The following is a 20,815-nucleotide window of genomic DNA, read 5'->3' on the forward strand; positions in this document are numbered from 1 at the left end:
GGGAAGGGTATGCTCAGACGTGAGTCCCTTGCTCTCCATGCCACTGGAATCAAGCTATCCTGGCTGACGAGGGCTGAAAGCCCGAAACTGGTCCTAGGATGCTTGTTTCCAGTCCAGGGAGGACCTGGCTTGGCAGTTCGGGCTGGACTGTTCCCATGGGGCACAGGGTCAAGACTGATTTGCATATGGCTGGGTTCAAACTGGAATGGCATGGTGAGCAAAAAAACGATGGATTTAGGCCCAGATCTCTGTACTGGGGTGAATGTATGACATTGTTCTGCATTCTGTCCATCAATTGTTGTTTTTGCATTTGTCACCCCGAGTGGGAAGGGTATGCTCAGACGTGAGTCCCTTGCTCTCCATGCCACTGGAATCAAGCTATCCTGGCTGACGAGGGCTGAAAGCCCGAAACCGGTCCTAGGATGCTTGTTTCCAGTCCAGGGAGGACCTGGCTTGGCAGTTCGGGCTGGACTGTTCCCATGGGGCACAGGGTCAAGACTGATTTGCATATGGCTGGGTTCAAACTGGAATGGCATGGTGAGCAAAAAAACGATGGATTTAGGCCCAGATCTCTGTACTGGGGTGAATGTATGACATTGTTCTGCATTCTGTCCATCAATTGTTGTTTTTGCATTTAAACTTAAAAGAGCCACACAGGTCTTCTGCCGTTTGGGGGTATACATCGCTATGAATGCACCTAGGAAACCTAATATTTAGCCGTTAATGGACTCCTTGAAAGATGTGAGGACCCTACCCTCCCTTATCGCCCCCTCCCCATGTTATTACGGACCCCTTACCCCATCCTTCCTAGTCCCTCCCCTACACCCCCATCGCCCGACTCCCCATTTTTGTCCTTTTCTTCTCTCCCTCTCTCTCTCTCCCTGTCTCCTCTAACACTCCCCCTCGCACATTCCCTTCTCCCCCTCCCCCCTGGAAATGCAGACCCACCAAACTGCATGACCCACCCCTTCCCTCCACACCTAAGATAGCACATGAGGACTCAGACCAGTTTTCCTTTTTTCTTCTTATTTACCTTTTTTACTATGTCACCATCTATTCCTTCAGCAATATATGGTTATGGCACTGGCAGCAGGAACGGGGGGCTTCCCTTCCTTCCTCACTGTTTTACATCACATGCTGCCCCACTCGCTATCTGCATCAGCTGATCCTGGGCACCCTACTTAATAGCCTCACTACCCCTCCACACAGGAGATGGCTTTCACCCACAGTGCTCATCTTCCCCTACCCCCTCTCGAACGCCAGTGACCCTACAATCACTGCTGAATGCACCCTGTGGGGGCCAACCCTACATCAGGGACCCCTTTACTGTTCTCGCGGTTACCATCCTTGGTCTTCGGTATTACTTGAGAGCATTTGCCTGTGTCACCTAGTAGCCCTCGGAAATTGTTTCCTATCTCACCCTCTGCGACCACTTTCCTACCCCCCCTTCCCTCTTACTATGTATCATCTCATCCTGCTTACTGCTATACAAAGTTGTCACACCTGACTGTTGGATGACGTTTATCAATGCTGTATAAATCTTTAAAATAAAAACAATTGCAACACAAAAAATGAAAGATTTAAGGACATGATCGGCACTCCCAGTGCCCTTTATGGGTAGATCTACCATTTTTAAGATGGTGACCATTCCCCCGATTCCTCTTCCAACTACAAAATTACTACTTCTTTCATAAACTACATTCCATGCTACGCACCTTCCTGTGGAATTATGGACTCCCACACATAGCCCTTGCAAATTGTTTTAGATCTTCTTATGATGAGGTCATTGTGGCAGCAGACATCAAATTTTACTACATCACCTCACACCTTATGATTATTAACGACTTGTGGTACGGTATATAGGTAGACCCTGCAAATACAACGGAGAAATGGGCACTTCAGGGGACCCCCATTCACCACCTCTTATTTAGAGATGAAGCAAGGGTACCGCTCCCTCTCGTGACAAAAATATTGATCTGTGAATGGAGAACTACCTTGAGACACATCGGTGGGGAGGCAAACTCAGAGCAAACACCACTGTGGGAGGGCTCAATGTTGCCACAAGTAACTGCGTTGGAGGGATTCCACAAGTGGGAAATGATGGGCATTTCTGTTCTAGGGGACCTGATTGATGGTATGCTCCTTAAATCATACCAAACATTACAGACTGAATACTACTTACATCGCAGCCAATTTCATAGATATCTCCAAGTTCGGCATGGGCTAGGGCCCTGTATCAGGAACTTAGAAGCCCTCCTGAGTACAACCCCCAGATGCAAAATTGCTCATGGGGGATAGGGAGGGGCATAAGCTGACACAAATATACTGTTTGCTCATACACCACATGCCCGACACGTCCACTGAAGTGCGACACACATGGGAGTGAGACTTGGTAGCCCTCACAGATGAAGAATGGGCAGAGGCTTTGGCTTCTCCGCGACACTCAGCAGCCGTGACCCGATTCTGCCTCATCCAGTTGAAATATCTTCATAGGGCATACCTTACTAGACATAAACTTTGGTGGATAGGGGTGGTGACCTTTCCCATTTGCCTCATATGTGAAACTCTGGTGGGGGAGGGGGACCTTCTACATACTACATGGTCATGTGGGAGGGTGGAGCCATTCTTGAGGAGGGTACTCTACTGTCTGGGGGGTTCTGGGAGCACTATCCCCTCTGACCCAAGGTTAGTTATACTAAATATCACCAGTGACTGTGAGGATTATCAATATAGCCTGTCACCGCTATGTCTGGGCCTTTCTGTGGCCAAGCGAGACATTGCTCGTGCATGGTAAGCCAGCAACCCTCCTTCCCTGGAGAAGTGGTGCAGGAGCCTTGACAATTGCATGAGTGGAGATTGCTCCGTATATGAGGCTAAAGGGATGCCCTTTGAAACACACTAAGATCTGGAGGAAATGGGCAGATTATAGAGGGGTCACCATTAATCACAGGACATCATTGTCCACCACCATAGAATGGGATGTGCGAACATTCAGGGGTTGACTCAAAAAGTCCTGCTGGACAGCCTGCTGTGAGTCCTCTAGAGGGAGGAAACTCTCAGGTGGGAGCAATGGGAAGATTGTGGGGGAATGAATGCGCCATTGTTTTATTTACTATTATTTCTATGACTTGCTGTAGCAACGTATCTACTTTAAAATCAATAAAATATGTTGGGAAAAATGAATAAACAGACTTTTAATGAGGAAAGTTCAAGAGTTGACTGGGTCCAAATTGTAACCTTCATGCTATCCCCAGCATAAAAGCCTTCAGAAGTCAGCCATGAAACATTAAATCTTTTCTAACATAGAAAGACCCTTGAACTGTGTCGGAGGGTACACATTGTTATAGATTTAAACTTTTAACTTCAAAAGCAACAGAACTGTAATACCACTCCCTACTGTTATTGCCAATTTGGCTTCCAGATTTTCCTGAGGTCAGACTTAATTTATGATTGTTTGTACATTCCAGTTTAAAAGGTATATTTAGAAAAAGAAAATTTGCGATCTAGAGGAGCTATAAACCATGAAAGTGGTGTTGTCTATGCTACACCTTTCATGAAACTAGTTGAAACTGTTCCTTATAACATGCTGCTCCCTTAGGCTTTCCTTCAGGCTTTCCATATGGTCAGAATCATTAGGTGCATGCATTTTAAATGTCCCTGACTCATATGTTAGTTTTGAGGTTTGTAAGGTACTAAAAGATGAATAACTCCAGAGGCACCATGACTTGGACTTCTGCCGCTGTTCTACTGCAGACACAACAAAAGTAATTCAAGAAACTGCAGTTTTTCTGATAGGTTCCCATCTAGTGACGGAAGAAAGTCACACTTAAAGCAACACTTGCCCAGTTTGGATCATGTAGAAACATAAAGCATTCAATGGTTACTTCACTAGATACCACATCTGAAGTGTTCCCTCCATCTGCTGTCCTATAACTAGCAGGAAGTATTTATCTATCTATATACTTTTTTCAAAGCCAGGCTGGAAGATGCAACTTCTATTTTATGAGTTTACTTCCAGCTACCACTGACAAATCCTTACTTAGGGGCAGCAAGTTACTGTGAAGGAAAGATGTAGCTCAACGTGGAGGCTGCACATTTCTGTCCGTTAAACAATTTATTACTGAGTTCAGCACTAGGGAATTTCATAATAAACAACAATCAAATGATAGAGGTCAAACATGTAAGAATAGATCTTTCAAAGGACAAATACAATATTACCATTGCCTATGGACCGAAGAATGAGAGACACAAACCTTGGATGCATTGCACAAGACTCTAACCGAGTTATGTTAAAAAGTGGGGTTGTCCACAGTCGGATTGGAGGGCTTAAAAAAACAAGTAATAACTGCTTTATGGAATGGTATTGAGCTAAAAAAAAGTGTGATGGTTGGCAGTGGAGTTAGAAGTCTCCAAAAAATACCCAGGGAAAAAGCACAGTGTTAATAGAAAACCCTTGCATCCATAAGACTCATTCTAGACGGTTGCCGTATTGGGGTTTCCCCATGCTAAATAAGATGCCCAATATTTCCTGTGTTTTAGCACATTAACCTTTTCAGGCGTGCTAGACAGTGCATTCGCTGTATGTTGCAAGACATAGTGCATGCATACTACCAACATAGAGGAACTGGGAGCCCAACCATTGCTTACTATTGGTTTGGTTTCCAATTATTATCATTTGCCTGCTTCTGTTTTTGTGTCCTAGCTTGTCTGTTTTGTATTTGTGCCTCCCACAGGGCATTGCCTCTTTACCATCTGTCTTGACTGATGTGAGGATTTGGGAGTAGTAAACGGCATGGCTGTGTAGCCTTACCGTGGGATACACTTGCCAAAATGGTCTTGGGTCCAGTCAGGCTCGTTTGAACAACATTAAGCTCAAGCCTGGGTAGCTAGGGCTTTCGATCAGCAATGCTTGAACAAAGGAACTTAGTGTAAAGCATTTAACAGTACCGAACAACAAAATAAGGAAGCCACACAACAGTACAGAAGCACAACACCAAATTCATAAAAAAGAGTATATTTTAATGAATTTTTAGAGTCCTTGATGAGTAAAATTCAACTGAGAGCTCCAGAGATACAGATTTTTTTAAAGGTGTAATCACTTTAAAATTCCAATCGCAAACAAGCATTGGTCAACAAAAAGTTTGTAAACTTTTCAAAAGTTTAAAACAGTTTGGCTACTCCGGCACGGCTTAGGTGAACATATTCAACAGGGAGAAGATCTAGGGGGCCAGTGAGGTAGATTTGAACAGTTACCTGGCCACTAGAGCGTTTTCCAGTCCAGTTCCATTCTTTACAGCATGATCGCCGTGGTCCTGATGCTGGGGATACAGGATGAAAAAATGCTCTGGTTGCTGTGTGGTTGATGAGGGTGCCTTGTGGTGATTCCTTGGTCCACGGGTGAGGTAGGGTGACTTCGGCCACAGAGGTTGGGCCCCACAAAGTTCTCTTCGAGATAGCAGAAAGCCAGCCAATGCTGGTCTACCGGTCTCCAAACACAGCGGTTGATGCAATATTCCTTTAGTGGGGGCTAGTGTCCCTCTTGGGCAACCTATCTGGACTCTGACAGCATTCCCAAGTTCTGGATGACTGGTGCAAATTTTGGCTGCCGAGGATCGATCTCTTGGGGAGCCCAGCGGCAGCTAGCAGCGAATCTTCTCCGGTGGCTAGCAACTTGCTAGTTTGGGCTTCTTCAGCTCTGTTGTCCCTGGAGCTGGTTCCTGGGGATCTGGCAACTGATCCTTGGAGTCACTGCTTTGGTCTGGGGCATTACGTTACCCCCATTCCGGGAGCCACAGGCCCAGTCCCAACTTCACTAGCCCAAACGTGCAGCAGGTGTACTCCCACATATGGTGCAGCTTCTTTGTGCAGTCCAGGGGCAGCAGGGCAGTTCTTCCTCGATCCTCGTTCCAGTTCCGATGCGATCTACGGTCCAGGATGGTAGTTGCCATATTTATCCCAGGAAAGTGCCCTGTGGGGGGCACGCGGCCCCTAGCCAATGGGCTTACAGGTCCCCTTCCTTTTGGTGATGATTTTCCAGCAATGTGTGGCACCTAACAATCCCAGAGTGCACTATTCTGCCCACTCTCAATATGTCGGCACCCTACCTTGGCTGTTTGGAGTTTGGTAGCATGCCCTAGAGGTGTGGCTACATGTGGGCTACACACTCACAAGAAGACCGGTTTGCCCACTGGTCTTCCCTCTCTGGCCTTGTCTCCAGCCTGTCTGCCTAAACAAACGGTAGCCCCTCAGGAGTGTTATCGCCATTTGCCCACCAAAGGCGGCTTTGCCTTTGAAGCTCACCTGTGTAGCTTCCTGCAAGGGGGAGGCAACACCTCTCCCTGCAGCAGGCTTTTCTTTTCGAGCCTGGGTGGTTATTCAGCTCCCTAGACGGGGGGAAGGCTGTTTGTGGACCAGTGCCCTTGTGAGGCTACTGGACCAGCTGCATCACAGAGTGGCAACTTTCTAAACGTTGCATTATTTTAATAGTAACATTAAATTCGACCTGGCATCTAGTTGAGTTTAATGCCACGATTAATTTGATACCCTACAGTACCCTGTTAGTTAGTTCCATCCAGAATTTAGCCAAGCTGGGGTGCCAGCCTGTAACCCTGTGTTAGCCAATGGAGCAACTAACTTTTCCACAGCAAAAAAACTATTTGAGGGGTTTTGCTACAATGACGTATATAAAGATACATGTCCCACTTAATAATATACAGCTCCCTGTCTTAGGGCTGTCTAGGTCTTCTTAGGGGATACTGATATACATTATTTAGAGAAGTGGTGGTTTTGCCATTATTAGTAATGCAACAACTGCCCTGCTAGTCTGCAGTGTTCGGCTGTGAGACATTTTGTAAGTTGTCACATACAGGGTGGTACAAACAGTGCTGCATACCTGGGTGGACAGTCAGTACTTGCCAATCGGGGATAGCCAATTTGACATACACTTTGTAATGGGTAAGAACACTAGCATTGAGGTCTTGCTAGCAGGCCTTGGTGCACTCTGAGTCGAGAAACCAGCAGCTAGTTGTCCAAATGGGGGCTAAAAGCGAGAATAAACCTGTAAAAAACCCATTTCCTCACAGCTGGCTTTTTTTACTTCTACTGCTTACTTTTCAAACACTACTTTTTTCTTTTGGGTTAAGCACTCCATGGAAGCGCATGTGTTTTCCAGTTGTCTCCCCTTTGTTCTCCTCTCTCCCTGTGCACTGAGTTGCTGTCTCTCACCTGTGTTCTTCTCTCTGGGCCCCTCCACATTATGCTCGTCTTTGTATATTTCCCCGTTGCCCTTGTTGTTTTGTAACCCGTGTGCTTCTCCCCCACCCGCTTCACGTTACTCAGTCATTTCTTTGCCTCCACATTGCACTCTCTCTCTTTCTCTGTATCTGCTTCCTCCCACCAGCGCTGTGTTGAACGCCCACATGTTGCTTCTGACCCTGTGTTGCTTCCTCTCTCACCCCATGTTGCATCCCCCACCCGCTTTAAAAAACACAAAGTTTCATTTTTTCTTTTTCTTTTTAGCTATCAATCCAACTGAAATTGGTAAATACAAAGAAAAAACAAAATATGCTGCATTATTTTGTAGTAAAATAATGCGCCCAGCCATGTCAGACTTTTTTAAATATATGTTTTTTTTTTATTTAGCATATGGAATTCTGTGCGGCATGGCTAAAAACCATTGGCAAAGCCAATAGGGCCCAAAGGCGAGATTTACTAGCTTTGACAATTCTTTTCTTTACCTTGCTAGATTCTTTTAATGTCACCCTCTCTCTGCACATAAACCGTTTTTTGATGTTTATATACAGACAGCACAGATATTTGTTTTTCATTGCATTGATATGAAACAAAGTGAATCTTTTCAGTTGGATTTTATAGCTTTTTAAATTGTTTATCTTCTCTGTGATTAGTTTGATGTGTTCTCCAAATTCAATGTTTGTGTCGATGCTCAAAAGGACTTTGGCCGAAGTGTGTTTTAATAACCTAGAAACTGAAAGAGATAATTGGTTGGTCCTGGTCTTAATTCTCTGTAAACAACTTCTCTCCCACCTCAGAATTGATTGTGTTGGGAACTATTCACTTTTGCTGAATATCTAAAAATGATTTGTTATCATTGCTCCTCTCCTGATGCAGAATTGCTAGTCTAACAATGGAGATAAAAATGCAGCAGGCATTTCTATTATTATGAAGATATCATTAGAGGGCGATTCAAAGTTTTTTTGTGAAAAGTATAAAAAGGGCTTATGCTTTTTAATTTATTCTAAATCTGAACTTAATTTCCTAGATGGGAACTGGTGGGCTCTGTTTCCCACTGCAGAGCTGGAGCAGGAGTCGCTGTGTGTTCGTGCCTAAGTAGCCAAGTACGAGATGTTGGTCAGGGATCCAACAACGTTGTTGACTGTATGTGATCACTTGATGTCCATCGGGTGTTCGTTGCACTTAAGAGACTGAGCCTTACCCTCTTTTCTGAAGAGAACTTTCCAGCACAAAAAAAGATCTCTACTGAGCTAAATGGAAAAAATAGTTTTATGTGGTGCTAATCTGTGTTCATCTATGTCAGTGGTGAAAAGATTTTTTGACACTTGTCCAACTAAAGACCAATGTAAACCGGATCCTTTCAAGATCATAAATGTTCATGAAAACTTATTTCTTAATCAGGAATCGGAAAGGTGCCAAAATAATTTAGTAATACTGCAAAATGAATAGAATGTTTAAGTCCTATTTTTGTATTTGTATTATAAATATGCATCTGTATAGAGAGAAATATATTTATTGTTTATGGATTTCTTGTTTTTGTTTTTAGAATTTTGTTTATTGAAGGTTTCCAATAAAAGAAGTTGCATTCACAATCAACAGAAAAACGACTTAAATATTTTTTATGTGCTTTTATATTTGCCTCCCACGTGTGTGTGTGTGTGTACACTGTATGTTTGCCAAGGGCAGGTTTCAAGGGTGTGTAGAGAAAATATACATTCTAAAAGCGTAGAAGGCTTTTTGGAGGCGAATACTTCTATCCTCAGATTGCACACCTTTAGAATATCCATAGACGCCATACTAGATCAGTAATATTTTTCAGCATAGCCCCTACATGCCAGTAGGTGGGTTCATGTGGCTTCTAATCAACTACATTCCATCCCGGAAGTGATCGCTGGGCCCTCCATGCAAGCACCACCCAAGCACACTGATGTAAGTTTCTTTCGATGCCTTTCTATATTTATCAGAACTAACCCCTAACGTTTTCTAATAAGTTGAGTTTTGTTCTAGAAATTCTTCCCAATGCCCAAGGGAAGTACAATTTTTAGGGACTGTTGCAAGCAGATGACTGTGACAGATCCTCACGAGGTATGTCTTGGATGTTTGGGCCACGCTTCCGTCATGTGATGCTCTAAAGTGTTCTCTCTCATCATCTAACTTTGTAAAGTCCTTGGATATCATCTTGGACAAAAATATGTCAATTAAAGAGCACATCAACAACCAAGCCTAACGAGCACTCCTCACACGAAAACATCTCAAGAAAATCAAACCGTTCATCCACCCTGATGATCTTAAAACGATCTTATCCAAACTTTACTACGGTAACGCCATCATCACAGGAACTCCAAAAAGTCACCTTGCCTCCCCCTAAAAGCTGTTCTCAATGTGGCTGCTGGGCTCCTCACAGGAAGCAAACGGTTTGATCACATCTCACCTCTTGAGTCTCAAATGACTTCCGATTGAATGAAGATGCATCTTCAAGACAGCTTGTATCACACACACAGCCTTTTATACAAAAAATCCCAAATACCTTGAAACCAAACTTTCAAGAACAGGAAGAAGCTCTAACTCTTTAACAGGAAGCAGCTCTAACTCTCTTCGTATACCTCCAGCTGAAAAAAATCTTTTCTGGCGCGCTCTTTCGCAGGTAATGCTCCTCAGATTTGGAACTCACTCCCCAAAGATATCCGCTGCAACTTCTCCTTCCCCTGATTCAAGCGGGACCTCAAATCTCTACTACTCAACAACTACTTTAGGACAAATACAAACTGATCTACAATTCTTAAAGACCCTACCCACAACTACTAAATCCTCAGAGACAGTCATCTGACCCGCTTCAGTCTCTCATCTCTCCTATCGTCATGACCCTTTTTTCTTTATTATACATGTTTGTAGTCCTTGTAGCACCATTCTGTGCTAGGTCAGGCCATATTTCCCGTTGCCTACCAGCACTCTGCCTGCTGGATTATTCGCTAGTCAACTGTCAAACCAGTTCCCTGGTTTCTGGCTGCTTCCAGGTGTAATCATTGGACCCTCGTTGGGTTGGTGTTATAGCCCTCATACCACTTCACCTTTGGTTACTGGCCCACATTGTACTTTGATTAGCCCGACCAGGTCCACACTCAGTGTTTATTCGACAATTACGCCTTACAACTTTGAGTCACTCCACATCACTAGGAGGTAATAAATCCGTCTAGTGCTTACAAATCCCTCCTCCTAGCTAGAAGCATCAGATGAAACAAGAGAGCCCTTTGTGACCTTCTCAATGGTTGGCTAGAACAGATTTCCACTCTCCAGCATTAGGCTTAATGTTATGTTCGCTTCAAGAATGTTGTTGACCACATTCTCCACATCCTGCCAATAAGCCTTTTTCTCTGGATAGGTGAAAAGGACGTGTTGGTCATCCGCTCTTAAAAGACCACACCTACTACATCTGTGAGTTGGTTTTTGTACAAACTTTGCAATCTTTTCAGGGGTCCTGTATGATCTATTGATGGTAAAGAAGTGATTTCTCTTGAGATTAGCTGGCTTTACTACTGAGTACAATAGTTTTAGGGAGGTTAGCCATACTGTTTGAAACTCAGGCTCCTGAATAGTTCCTTCCGAAACAGAATAGGGCGTCTTCAATTTCCGATCCTCGGCTTCCCGCAGCTTCTAGTACCACAGAGTGACCTACTTATTCTTAGGAGACCCATCCTACAATTCTGACTCCAATTCCCATACACCGTAAATCTCCTGTGAGTTAGCTGCAAATCAAGAAGACAGCTGGAGATAGTTAAACCTAGATAGGGAGTCTTAGCCCTTAAGACTTCAAAGTGTAATATGCCCTGCACTGTTAGCAATTCCCCCCCCCCCAAGTTTCTAGCCCAGCTCTCCACCATGGAAAGATCAACCCACATCTCAAACACTCTGGGGTACCGGTGGAATCCGAAATTGGTGAAAAGTCTGAATAATAAACCATGCCCAGAATCCTCTCAACTCCGAGCCATGGGGTCAATGCTGCCTTTAGACCCTTTAGCCAGACCTTTTTGAAAAATTTCTTGGTGCCGAATTTGAACACATATCCTTCAGATTCCCACTCCTTTACCATCTCTCCCAGCACACCGCCTCAGGTTGAGAGATCTGGCTTGCCTAGGAGCATCCTACAATTTTTAAACTGGAAAACTATGCAACACAAATTCAAGTCGGGAAGAGCTAAACCACCCTTTTCGAGCCTCCACTTTAGTTTTTTCTATGCCAGCCTAGCTCCTCTGGATACCCATAAAATACTTACTATTTTCTTCTGAATCTTATCTATTGCAGGTCTAGGGAATGTCAAAGGTATGCAATTGAAAAGAAAGGTCAATTTTGGGAGTATCGCCATCCTAATTAGATGTACTCACCCATATATTGTCTGGGGGAGGTTCTTCCATCTGGCAAGCAAAGCATCTACCTCCTTTGCCACCCTCTCCAGGTTATGCAGCGGTAATCCCTCCAATGTATTAGCATTAGGATTACTGAGATACTTAATCTCTGCTTGTACTTTCCCCTTCCAATCTGTTTCATTTGAACACATCACTTCAGACTTTGTTATTTACTGAGTATTCCGGTAGGGCACTGTGAGAAGTTGGCCTGGCATATGCTGGTCACTAGTTATAGTGGCCACCTTGCACCAGTCCAATTCGACTCTTATGGTAGATAGGTTTAAGACAACCTTTTAAAGAAAGCTATCCTAGTGGTAGCTGTGGAGAGCAGCCTTCAGGCTAAGTCTCAGAGGAATGTAAAGCAGCTTGTTTTACCTTATAATCTCTTGAATTACCAAATGAAAGGACACCACACAGGTATATATATCAAATATATATGTATTTATTACTAGACACGCTCTACTAATCTCTTTATGAGATTAGAAGCCAGATACACATTCAAATGTCAATGTTTCACAATAAATTAAGCACAAATATGGCTGGAGCCCTAGGGGCGTACCAGACCATATACAAAAAAAATGGTATAAGAATGTCGACTTGCAAAATGACACGGCCTAGGGCCTGGGGAATCGCTGGGGCTTCACTACTGCAGTGTTTGCAGGTAAGTAACAGGCCCACGGGAGACGCGTGCAGTGTGTGAACACAGCCGCAGGTTCCCTATTGATTACAATGGAACAAGTCGCGGTTTGATTTTTAAAGTTTTAGGGTACTTCGAGGAAGTCTACAAGCAAGCCACTTATAAGGTAAGTAATTCGAGGGCCAACACACACTAGGGCACCGGAGTGCACGAGTTACCTCACCCAGGGAAGCCGGGTGCATAGGTGTCCTTTGGTGTCGGGTCGAGTCGCTGTTTTCTATGGAGACCAAAGAAGACTTGCTGCTTGCGTCGACTGAAGAAGTGTCCGGTGGAATCCAAGGGTGGATTCAAGATGCTGAAGACCTGAAAATTGAAGGGACAGTGTTCAAAGTCACTTGCCAGTGACCGGTGGCCAGAAAGATGGCTGACCAAGAATGTCGGGTGATTTCAGGTCGTCGATTGGTGTTTTTACTCTTCGCTCACGAGGTCCAGGAGGGATCGACGATGACCAGCAGCTGGATTCGGAGTGTCCCACGACGTCTGCAGCTGATGGCGGTGTCTGCAACCGGATTGGAGCCAACAAGCCTTGGCAACCGCAAGTCTCGTGTAGACTGAAGAAAGTCGATGGTGCAGACCAGCAAGGTCTGAGGGACTCATCCAGTGAGGGTAAGTGAAGGCAGGCCTGGAGCAACCAGGGGAGCCCTTTGAGTCGTTCAAGTCTTCGGGGGACCCGCAAGCTAACGGGCAAGGGATCGCGAAGGCGCCTCTTCAGGAAATGCTTCACAGGAGCCCACGGTCACTCGGGACGGGGTAGGCCGCTGATTTTCGCTGCAAGACCTGCTGGAGGCTTGGGCCACAAATGGTCCAATGCACAAGGTCGTTGAACGTCGTGAAGGGGTTGCACTCGACAATAGTGCACGGTCCCCGGGTATTGCTGTTCCTCGTCACTCGTGGGGTCCACTCGCCACAGCTCTGCTGGGGACTCACAATGGCCATCGAGAAGTCCGGAAATCCGCTTCCGGGGCAGCAGGGACTTTGAACTCCGGCGGGAGCGGGAAAGTTTGCAACCGTTGAGTAAGGTTTTTGGTGCCTTCCAAGCAGGGGAGTCACACCTTGACTCCAAGGGAGATTCTTCTGTCTTCCAAAGGTAGTGGAACGTCGAAGGGCCTGGATTCTTCTTTGTAGAGCGTCGTCCAGGGTTATCTGATTTGCAATGGCAAGGTTTGCTATCTTATAGTGAAGATAGGGGAGGGACTAGCTCTATGACCACTCCTCTGGGAGGGTCAGGGTAGGGGGTGGTTACACCCACTTCCCTTTGTCCAGTTTCGCACCAGAGCAGGGACAGGTAGCCCCTGAACCGGTTTGAGCTGGCATATGCACAGAGGAGCCTACTGCTCCCCCAGTGCAGGACTTCACAGCACTCTAGGAGTGCACCCACCCAGCTCCAATACACTAAACCCTGTCTGGAAGGTGGTGACACCTCCCTGTGACAGGGTGCCTTTTGTTGGGCTTCCTCCACTGCGAGTTTCAGTCAGCAGCAGGAGGGCAGCCCAGTGTCTGTGCTAGTGGCATTCATTTTGTGATGCCAGGGCTCTATAGGTTTTACATGTCCCCTCTAGAAGGGTGGGATCATGCTCCCACATCATGGACTGATGTGGGGGTATGATTCCAAGTAGTTTGACACCAAACACGACATGTTTTGATGCAGTCATTCCAAAGATAGCATTAACCGGGAGGTTATAATGCACTTAAGAGTATATGGTTTAACCGCATCCACAAACAGCCATAGAGAATAGACTCTGGTAGCTGCAGAGGCACCCCCTCACATTGTAAACCACGCACCCTGCCCTCAGGTTTGATAGGGCCTGCCGTAGGGGTGGCTGATATGTTTATATGTGTGTGTATGGTGATATATAGAAACCTATATCTCTGTGAGGAGTGCTAACACTACCTCACACAGGCTGCAGTAGCAGGCCTGTGGTGTCAGATTGAGAATGCTTCACAGGGGTGGCATAATACATGCTGCAGCCCCTGGTAGGCCTGTGAAGTACCTATGCCCTAGGTACCTAATACTAGGGGCTCATAAGGTACAACAGTATCCAATCACTAGTGCATCTAATATGCACACCAAGTCGTTTAGAGAGAACAGAGAGACTGGGTCCCTGATTAGCAGGGACCCAGCCAGACTATAGCCAGAAACCAGTGTATACATCAGAAAAAAAGTGGGGGCAACATAGGTGCAGATCCTACTCTCCTACAGGCACCAAATTCCTTTACCAGGACTTCCACCCTGGGATAATATAAGCAGGGTCCATGGTATAAATTAGATCATCTGCATATAAGGCAATTTTTAGGTCTTGGCTAGCGAAGGCTGCGCTTGCGCAGTCTCGCTCGCGAGATTTAATGACTTGGAGAAGAGGGGCTTGAACCCGCCCCTCTTCTCCATTGGCTGGCCTTTTAAATGCTGGCCAGCCATTGGAGAAGAGGTTTGTCACTCCGAACAGGCCCCGTCCTTTTTGGATTCGGGGGCGTGTTTTTTCGTTGCTTTTAGCTGGGCGTGTTTTTCTCTCCTCCAGCCAAAGGCAAGAGGAGAGAAAGCAAAACACGCCCCCGAATCCGAAACCGCTGCTGCATTTCTCCGAGGCATTTCTGCTTCGCATCGGATAAAGGCAGTGGTGTGCTTGTTTGGGAGGCTACTGTTTCAGGCAATAGTGACAAAGCGCATGCCAAGAACTCAAAAACCCAGATCTTCCAGACATGCAGGGAATCGTTGCAGTGCTGCTGGAGCGGGCAGGGCTGTGGTTCATGTGAAGTCATGCTGGCTGCGGTTGGTATTTTCAGCAGTCGCCATAGCTCTTTTACATTGACCGCGCAGAGTGCCTCGGAGCTCTGCCCACCACGCAGGATTTCATGCTCATGGGGAATCTGGCGTTCAGCCAAAGGAACGGGCCCGAGACGCCTCCTTCAGGCATTTTTCACGACCTGCTTTTGCATTACAATGATAAAGGTTAGCAGTCCAGCTCCCTGGCTGGCTTTAACTGTGAACATCCCTGTTGGGGAAAGTGGCGTGACGCAAAATGACGCGTCCCTCTGCAGAACGGGACGAGGGTCACCGGAGTCCCATATTTAAGAGGCATTCATTGGCCTTGGGGTGTCGCTGCCGGACCCCTGAAGCGGCGGGGCCTCTCTGCTCTGTGCCTATAGTTGGAAGCCCTTAACGTTCCTTGTCGCAGCACTACGCCTCGCCAGGGGTAGTACGTGCTATAAATTACAAGAGACGCCATCTCCTTGCAGCAATGCACCATGAGACGGCGGGGTTGTGGAGGACGAAAAGTGACCTTCTATCAACATTTTCATGCGTTGTGTCTATTTGAGACAATTCCCTTTTGTATACATTACAGCCGTTATTTTACAGGGCTGTTTCCTGGTATCTCCGACTCCAGGTGTGGGCAAGAGCCACATACACCTTTCAAGATGTCCGCCAAAGTGACGCAAAAGGAGCGACGTTTTGACTGAAGTCAAGCCACCGCTGCTTCTGATGATAATCTCTTTTCTACTTCTACGGAGCGAAGCAGGCGCTGGGACTCCTGTGGATACTGGCTACAGCGGGCGGCGGTGCTGCAGAGTCTCTTGTAGCGGCACTGGTGGCCGCTCCTTGTGTACGGTGTGTGAAGCGACAGCCATGCCAAGCAAGAAGAAGTACAATGCGTGCTTCCCACTGGTGAGCTCCCTTGCTTTATTCTCTGCCTACCCCCCCCCCAAACTTGTCTTAACCCCGTGTAACCCACTCACCTCAAACCAGGTACTGCAAAATCAAGAGCTTCTCTCCCACAAACCCGTCTTCTATACAAAACCCTCCCCATTTTAATGAATCTCCCATTCCATCCCTCAAATTGTTAGCTCAGCGATAGCGTGACGTGCCCAGAAATTGGCCTAATATACTGAGTTCAGTCTGCCGCCTTTGTTGTGAGTAGAAATAACTTGGTGCCTTGAGAACAGTTACCGATCTCTGCATAGTCTCCACCTATGACGAGGGTTCTTCCTGGTCCCCTCCTGCGGCTGTCTTCAGCACCCAGTCTGCTTGTGAGCTTATCCCCTCTAAGAGTCGAATCTTGTTTTTTAAGCATCCGACACTCTCTAGGTATCCTTCTTTTGAGACCGCCGCTACCACTTTTACCTTTAAAACCTTTCGACCACACCACATCATTTCCCCATCTGAGACGGTATATTTGAGACTGGAGCCCACTACAACGCACCCACTTTGTTGCTCACCTCGAGCCCTGTCCCATTTTAGGACACCAATTGTCAGTTTTAATATGCTGAGTACTATACAGAGCACTCTCACTGATACACCTGTACTCAGTGGATTACCCATGGACATCTGAAGCTGGACATATGACCTGTCCATCCAACTTGATTTATACATGTGAGTTCAGAGGACGTTAAGGGTTTAGGATTTGCTTCCTTGTTTTTTTTTCCTTTAGGCAAGAACATTGAAACCTAAATGGAGTTTGCACTGGTGTATATATTATGATGTAGTAGGAAGGTCAGTTGTAATCATATATCTGATGTATTTATCACGTACCTTTGTAATGAAATAGTGATGAGAGACAGGTAAGAGGTGCATAAGAAAGATTGTCTGTAGAGAGAAAGAAGCAAAACAAAGTAAACTTTATAGAATGGTATACTAGTACGTTAAGCAGGTCCCAGTTAGATAATTACAAAGTGCCTCCATTGTATTGTGTACTGTACGGAACCAAAGTAGTCTGAGAATCGAGTCAAGGTGGGAATGGAATGTGATTTAATCAAACCAAAGTGGATGAACGAATTACCTTGACAGGGAAAGTCAGTTAGCGTGTGATTGGTTGAAAGAAAAATTGTATTTATGAGGAAAAAACAATTTGTGACGTGTGAAGGTAAAAGATGTTTGATACAAGTTATCTTCAGTAAGTAAACTAGTTGCTTCAGTTATTAAAACCCTTGCAACAATATACAAAACATTCGCGTTTAAAATAGCAGATTAAGATAGTCAAAAGTTGGCGCCCCAGATGGTACAAAAGTCTTCTTTTAAAGTGCGGTGGTGCAAGTTGCTTTTTGGCATAGGCAAAAGTACACAGGTTTTGTGGAGCTTGCTTATGAGTTCATAGGAGCCAAGATAGCACAAGGGTGTGCTGTAAGTTTCCTCTCCCAGACTAGCAGCCTGACCCCTGGAAACAAGATACAGGTTTTATTTACGGGTTATCGTCGGACTGCACTCAACGCTTTTTCCATCTTGCTAATTTTTCGTTCAAATCTGTTTAGATATTTCGGAAGCGGCAGTTCTTGTCTTTGTTTTCCCGGGGCTTGCAACTAGTGCACCAATCCTGGAGGTACTGCAAAGTGTGGATTGGAAAACAAAATGTGTACAGCCGCTCTGCGTCCAGGGATGTGGTCTTTTTACCATACTGCTAACATTTTGTAAAGATATCAGCAATGGACATTGAAATGGGACCATTCAAGGCCCCTTTCAGGCAAAAGCACTCACTGATTTCTGAATAGTGAGTGTAAAAGCGTTAAGGTAACCATGTTGTTCCTGCTTGCATTTCACATGGTTTGCTAAATTTTGCATTCCCCTATGAGTGTTTGCTTTTTCCAGGATGATGTTACTTTTTTTTTTGTAGGCCGCATATTGCTCTTGTCTATTGCGTCATTTAAATTGAGCCTCATCCAGGTGTTTATAGCCGGCAGCAATTGGGTTGCAGTTGAAGGCAGTGTGAGTTTTTCTCAGTCGGACAGTATGGTGTTCAGTGGGGGAGAGGATGTGGCACTATGGCCAGAGCTGCTGAATTTGGAACTGTGTCCTCATGAATTGTCTGTGGGAGGCTCTATGTGTGTGTGTGTGTGCTGCAGATCGGAGCTTATAAATTCTCCCTACTTCCACGGACAGAGTAATTCCACAGTCATACTCACATACACTCATCATACGCTAGGGCCCATCACACTAACATTCATTCTATTACTCTATCCACACTGAATATACGAGAGAACTCCTAAATCAATCTGCATCTAAACTGAGGTCAATGCAACCTAATTGATATGTCTCGAGTCATGATTTAAACAATAAGAACACATCTGAGATCCCAATAAATTGACAAAGAAATAACCACCCGACACTGTGATTCAAACAAAAGGTTATTTTATCTAAATTAGTTCAAATGAAAGTCAATCATTAGCAAAATCATTATTCTCATAGTTACCTATTCTAGCTAAATGTCGTAATTAGGTCAGGACAGGTCTCTCAGTAAAGTCTCCAGAGTCGCCGTCCTCTCAATCAGCGTCGATCCTCTCGAGCATAGGTTCGGGAAGAAGTGGCCTTAGACCCTCTCTAGTCTAACAATATTTATAACAAAACTTACACATTAAAAGTTACAAACAAACTCTAAACGTCCGTTGAGCAGAGCGAGCAGGAAAGGATGTTGACTCGCAACATTTAGGAAAACCTCCGCTCTCGAAAATCTCAAAAATAAAAACACGGAAGAAGGAAACACAAACTAAAAAATGTAACATCCATGAATGCTCTTCCTCGGAATCATAGTGAAGCCACCGCAAGTTTATCAAAGTTCATTGTGGCTTTATTCTCTCCCAAGGATAACTGGTGACAACTGGCGTCAAGCCCAGAGCTGCTGTCCTCACGGAAACGTTTAATACAGACAGAGGCCGAGGTCAGGATTTCAACCATATTCAGCGAGGCCTCTCTTCGTATTTCATCTACTCAAATGCAGGCTGTAATTGTCGGCCATCTTTGACTAGGCCAGAATGGACAATCTTAATTAAAAGAAACACAAAACAACGTTACTACATCGTAATAATTATACAGTGTTAATTCCCATTAAAACCCTTATGTGTATGTATTTATCTAGCCTTTTGCGACATAAAGAAGCATTAAAGCGTATTATTTCAAAGCGCAAACACATAACAAATAGCACTTTTAGCAACACTTATTTAATTAATTTGCTCACCAACTTAGTTCACGTATTAATAAAGCAACACAAATGCATTCCCACGTGTAATTCTTTCATTAGTAAGGTTGATTAGTCAGAAACTTAACAAAATTAATATCTAGTTATTAATCATTAATAATTTTAATTATGACATATAAAAACATAAGCTGATGTTCGGGTTTTAACAGAAAACTCTGCTCCAGCATGTGTGTATGTGTGTGCCTCTGTGTGTGGGGCTCTGTGTGGGTGGCTTTTTTTTGTAGGTGGCTCTATGCGTGGGTGGCTCTGTCTGTGTGTGGGTAACTGTGTGTAGGTGGCTCTGTGTGGGTGGCTCTATTTGTGTGTGGATTGCTCTATGTGAATAGCTCTGTGTAGGTGGCTCTGTGTGGGTGGCTGTGTGGGTGGGTGGCTTTGTGTGTGTGTGGCCCTGTGTGTGGGTGCAAATGCAATAGGTCTCGCATTTGAGAGAGATTAAGCTATTGACATTGTAAATAACAATGCCATTTCTTTAAATGTTTTAAAAACAAAAACATAAACAAAAATGTCATGAGCAATGCCAATAGCTCTAACTTTAACAATGCCGAGACCATTGCATTGTAAATGCTTGTTCAGAGTGTTCCTGTGTTAAGTGATTATCAAAGGAGTTCATTCAATCCGTATGCAGGCTGCAGATGCTGTCAGTGGCTCTAGTGTTGTGGCTGTATAGCCTAGTGCTGGTTGGTGGCGATGCAAATTGCATGTGTATCTTTTGGGTAAGTGACAGCTATGCAGCCCGAGTAAGTGCCAACCCCTTCAGCTTGGCGGCAGTTGTAGTAAAGGTTGCCTGATCACTCGATTCCTGAGTATTTGTAAATGGCCCTAGTAGCCGTTTTCGGTTGTCATGGTAGTCCTAATGTCTTGGGCCACAAAGTCACTGGACTTGGGTCAGACCTCTTCCTCGATGTATGCATGTGAATTATTAATTTGAAAATCCCAGTGTCTTGCTTCGTATCGGAATGAGTAGCCTGATTTCCAGATCTAACAGGGGCTATTCTATATATTTCTGCACCTTTACTTTTCCAAAGCCACCGTTAGCCAGGGGGAATGGGATAAGAGACACTGGATATTACAACTGAGTCATCACTGCTGGGCACTGATGTCTATTGCTCGTTTTGCATATCAAAAGATGAGACCAATGTCTTAGTATCTTATTGTTGCGCTGACAGACTTTCGGAACATAAATGATTCCGACTCGAGTTGGCATCAAAAGGATCATCAGCGGTAGGGAGTGTGAGTGACTGCTTCTACTACATTTCACATGAGTCAGAAAGTCAAATATGTTTTGCATTCAAATGTCGAATTTGCTCAGTAGTTTTTTGCATATCGTAGTCCAGGAATCTAAGAACATTGCACAAAAAAATATCTGTTATCAGTGTTATTTGAGCTATGACGTCCATTTTCTGACCAAGGTAACTGCCTACCATTTTTGTGAATACACTATCTTTGGTTCCAAAATACATTCAAGGTTTTATGTTCTTAAAAAAAATGTAAACCTTGTATTTGTATAC

The 20,815-nt window shown here is 44.8% G+C and overlaps 1 protein-coding gene across 4 annotated transcripts in view; it reads left to right on the top strand.

Annotated features, from left to right (window-relative positions):
• The window catches only part of KLHL8 (kelch like family member 8), a 306,138-nt gene extending 297,283 nt beyond the window's left edge, over positions 1–8,855 (top strand). For all 4 annotated transcript variants that reach the window (XM_085636536.1, XM_085636539.1, XM_085636538.1 and 1 more), the window contains one exon: positions 8,279–8,855. In XM_085636536.1, coding sequence (XP_085492662.1) covers positions 8,279–8,402 — 124 coding nt within the window. In that variant the 3' untranslated portion in view covers positions 8,403–8,855. The remainder of the gene's footprint in view (positions 1–8,278) is intronic.
• Positions 8,856–20,815: the final 11,960 nt, after the last annotated feature.

The sequence above is a fragment of the Triturus cristatus genome, chromosome 2_1 (assembly GCF_964204655.1).
Source record: "Triturus cristatus chromosome 2_1, aTriCri1.1, whole genome shotgun sequence".
Lineage (NCBI taxonomy): Eukaryota > Metazoa > Chordata > Amphibia > Caudata > Salamandridae > Triturus > Triturus cristatus.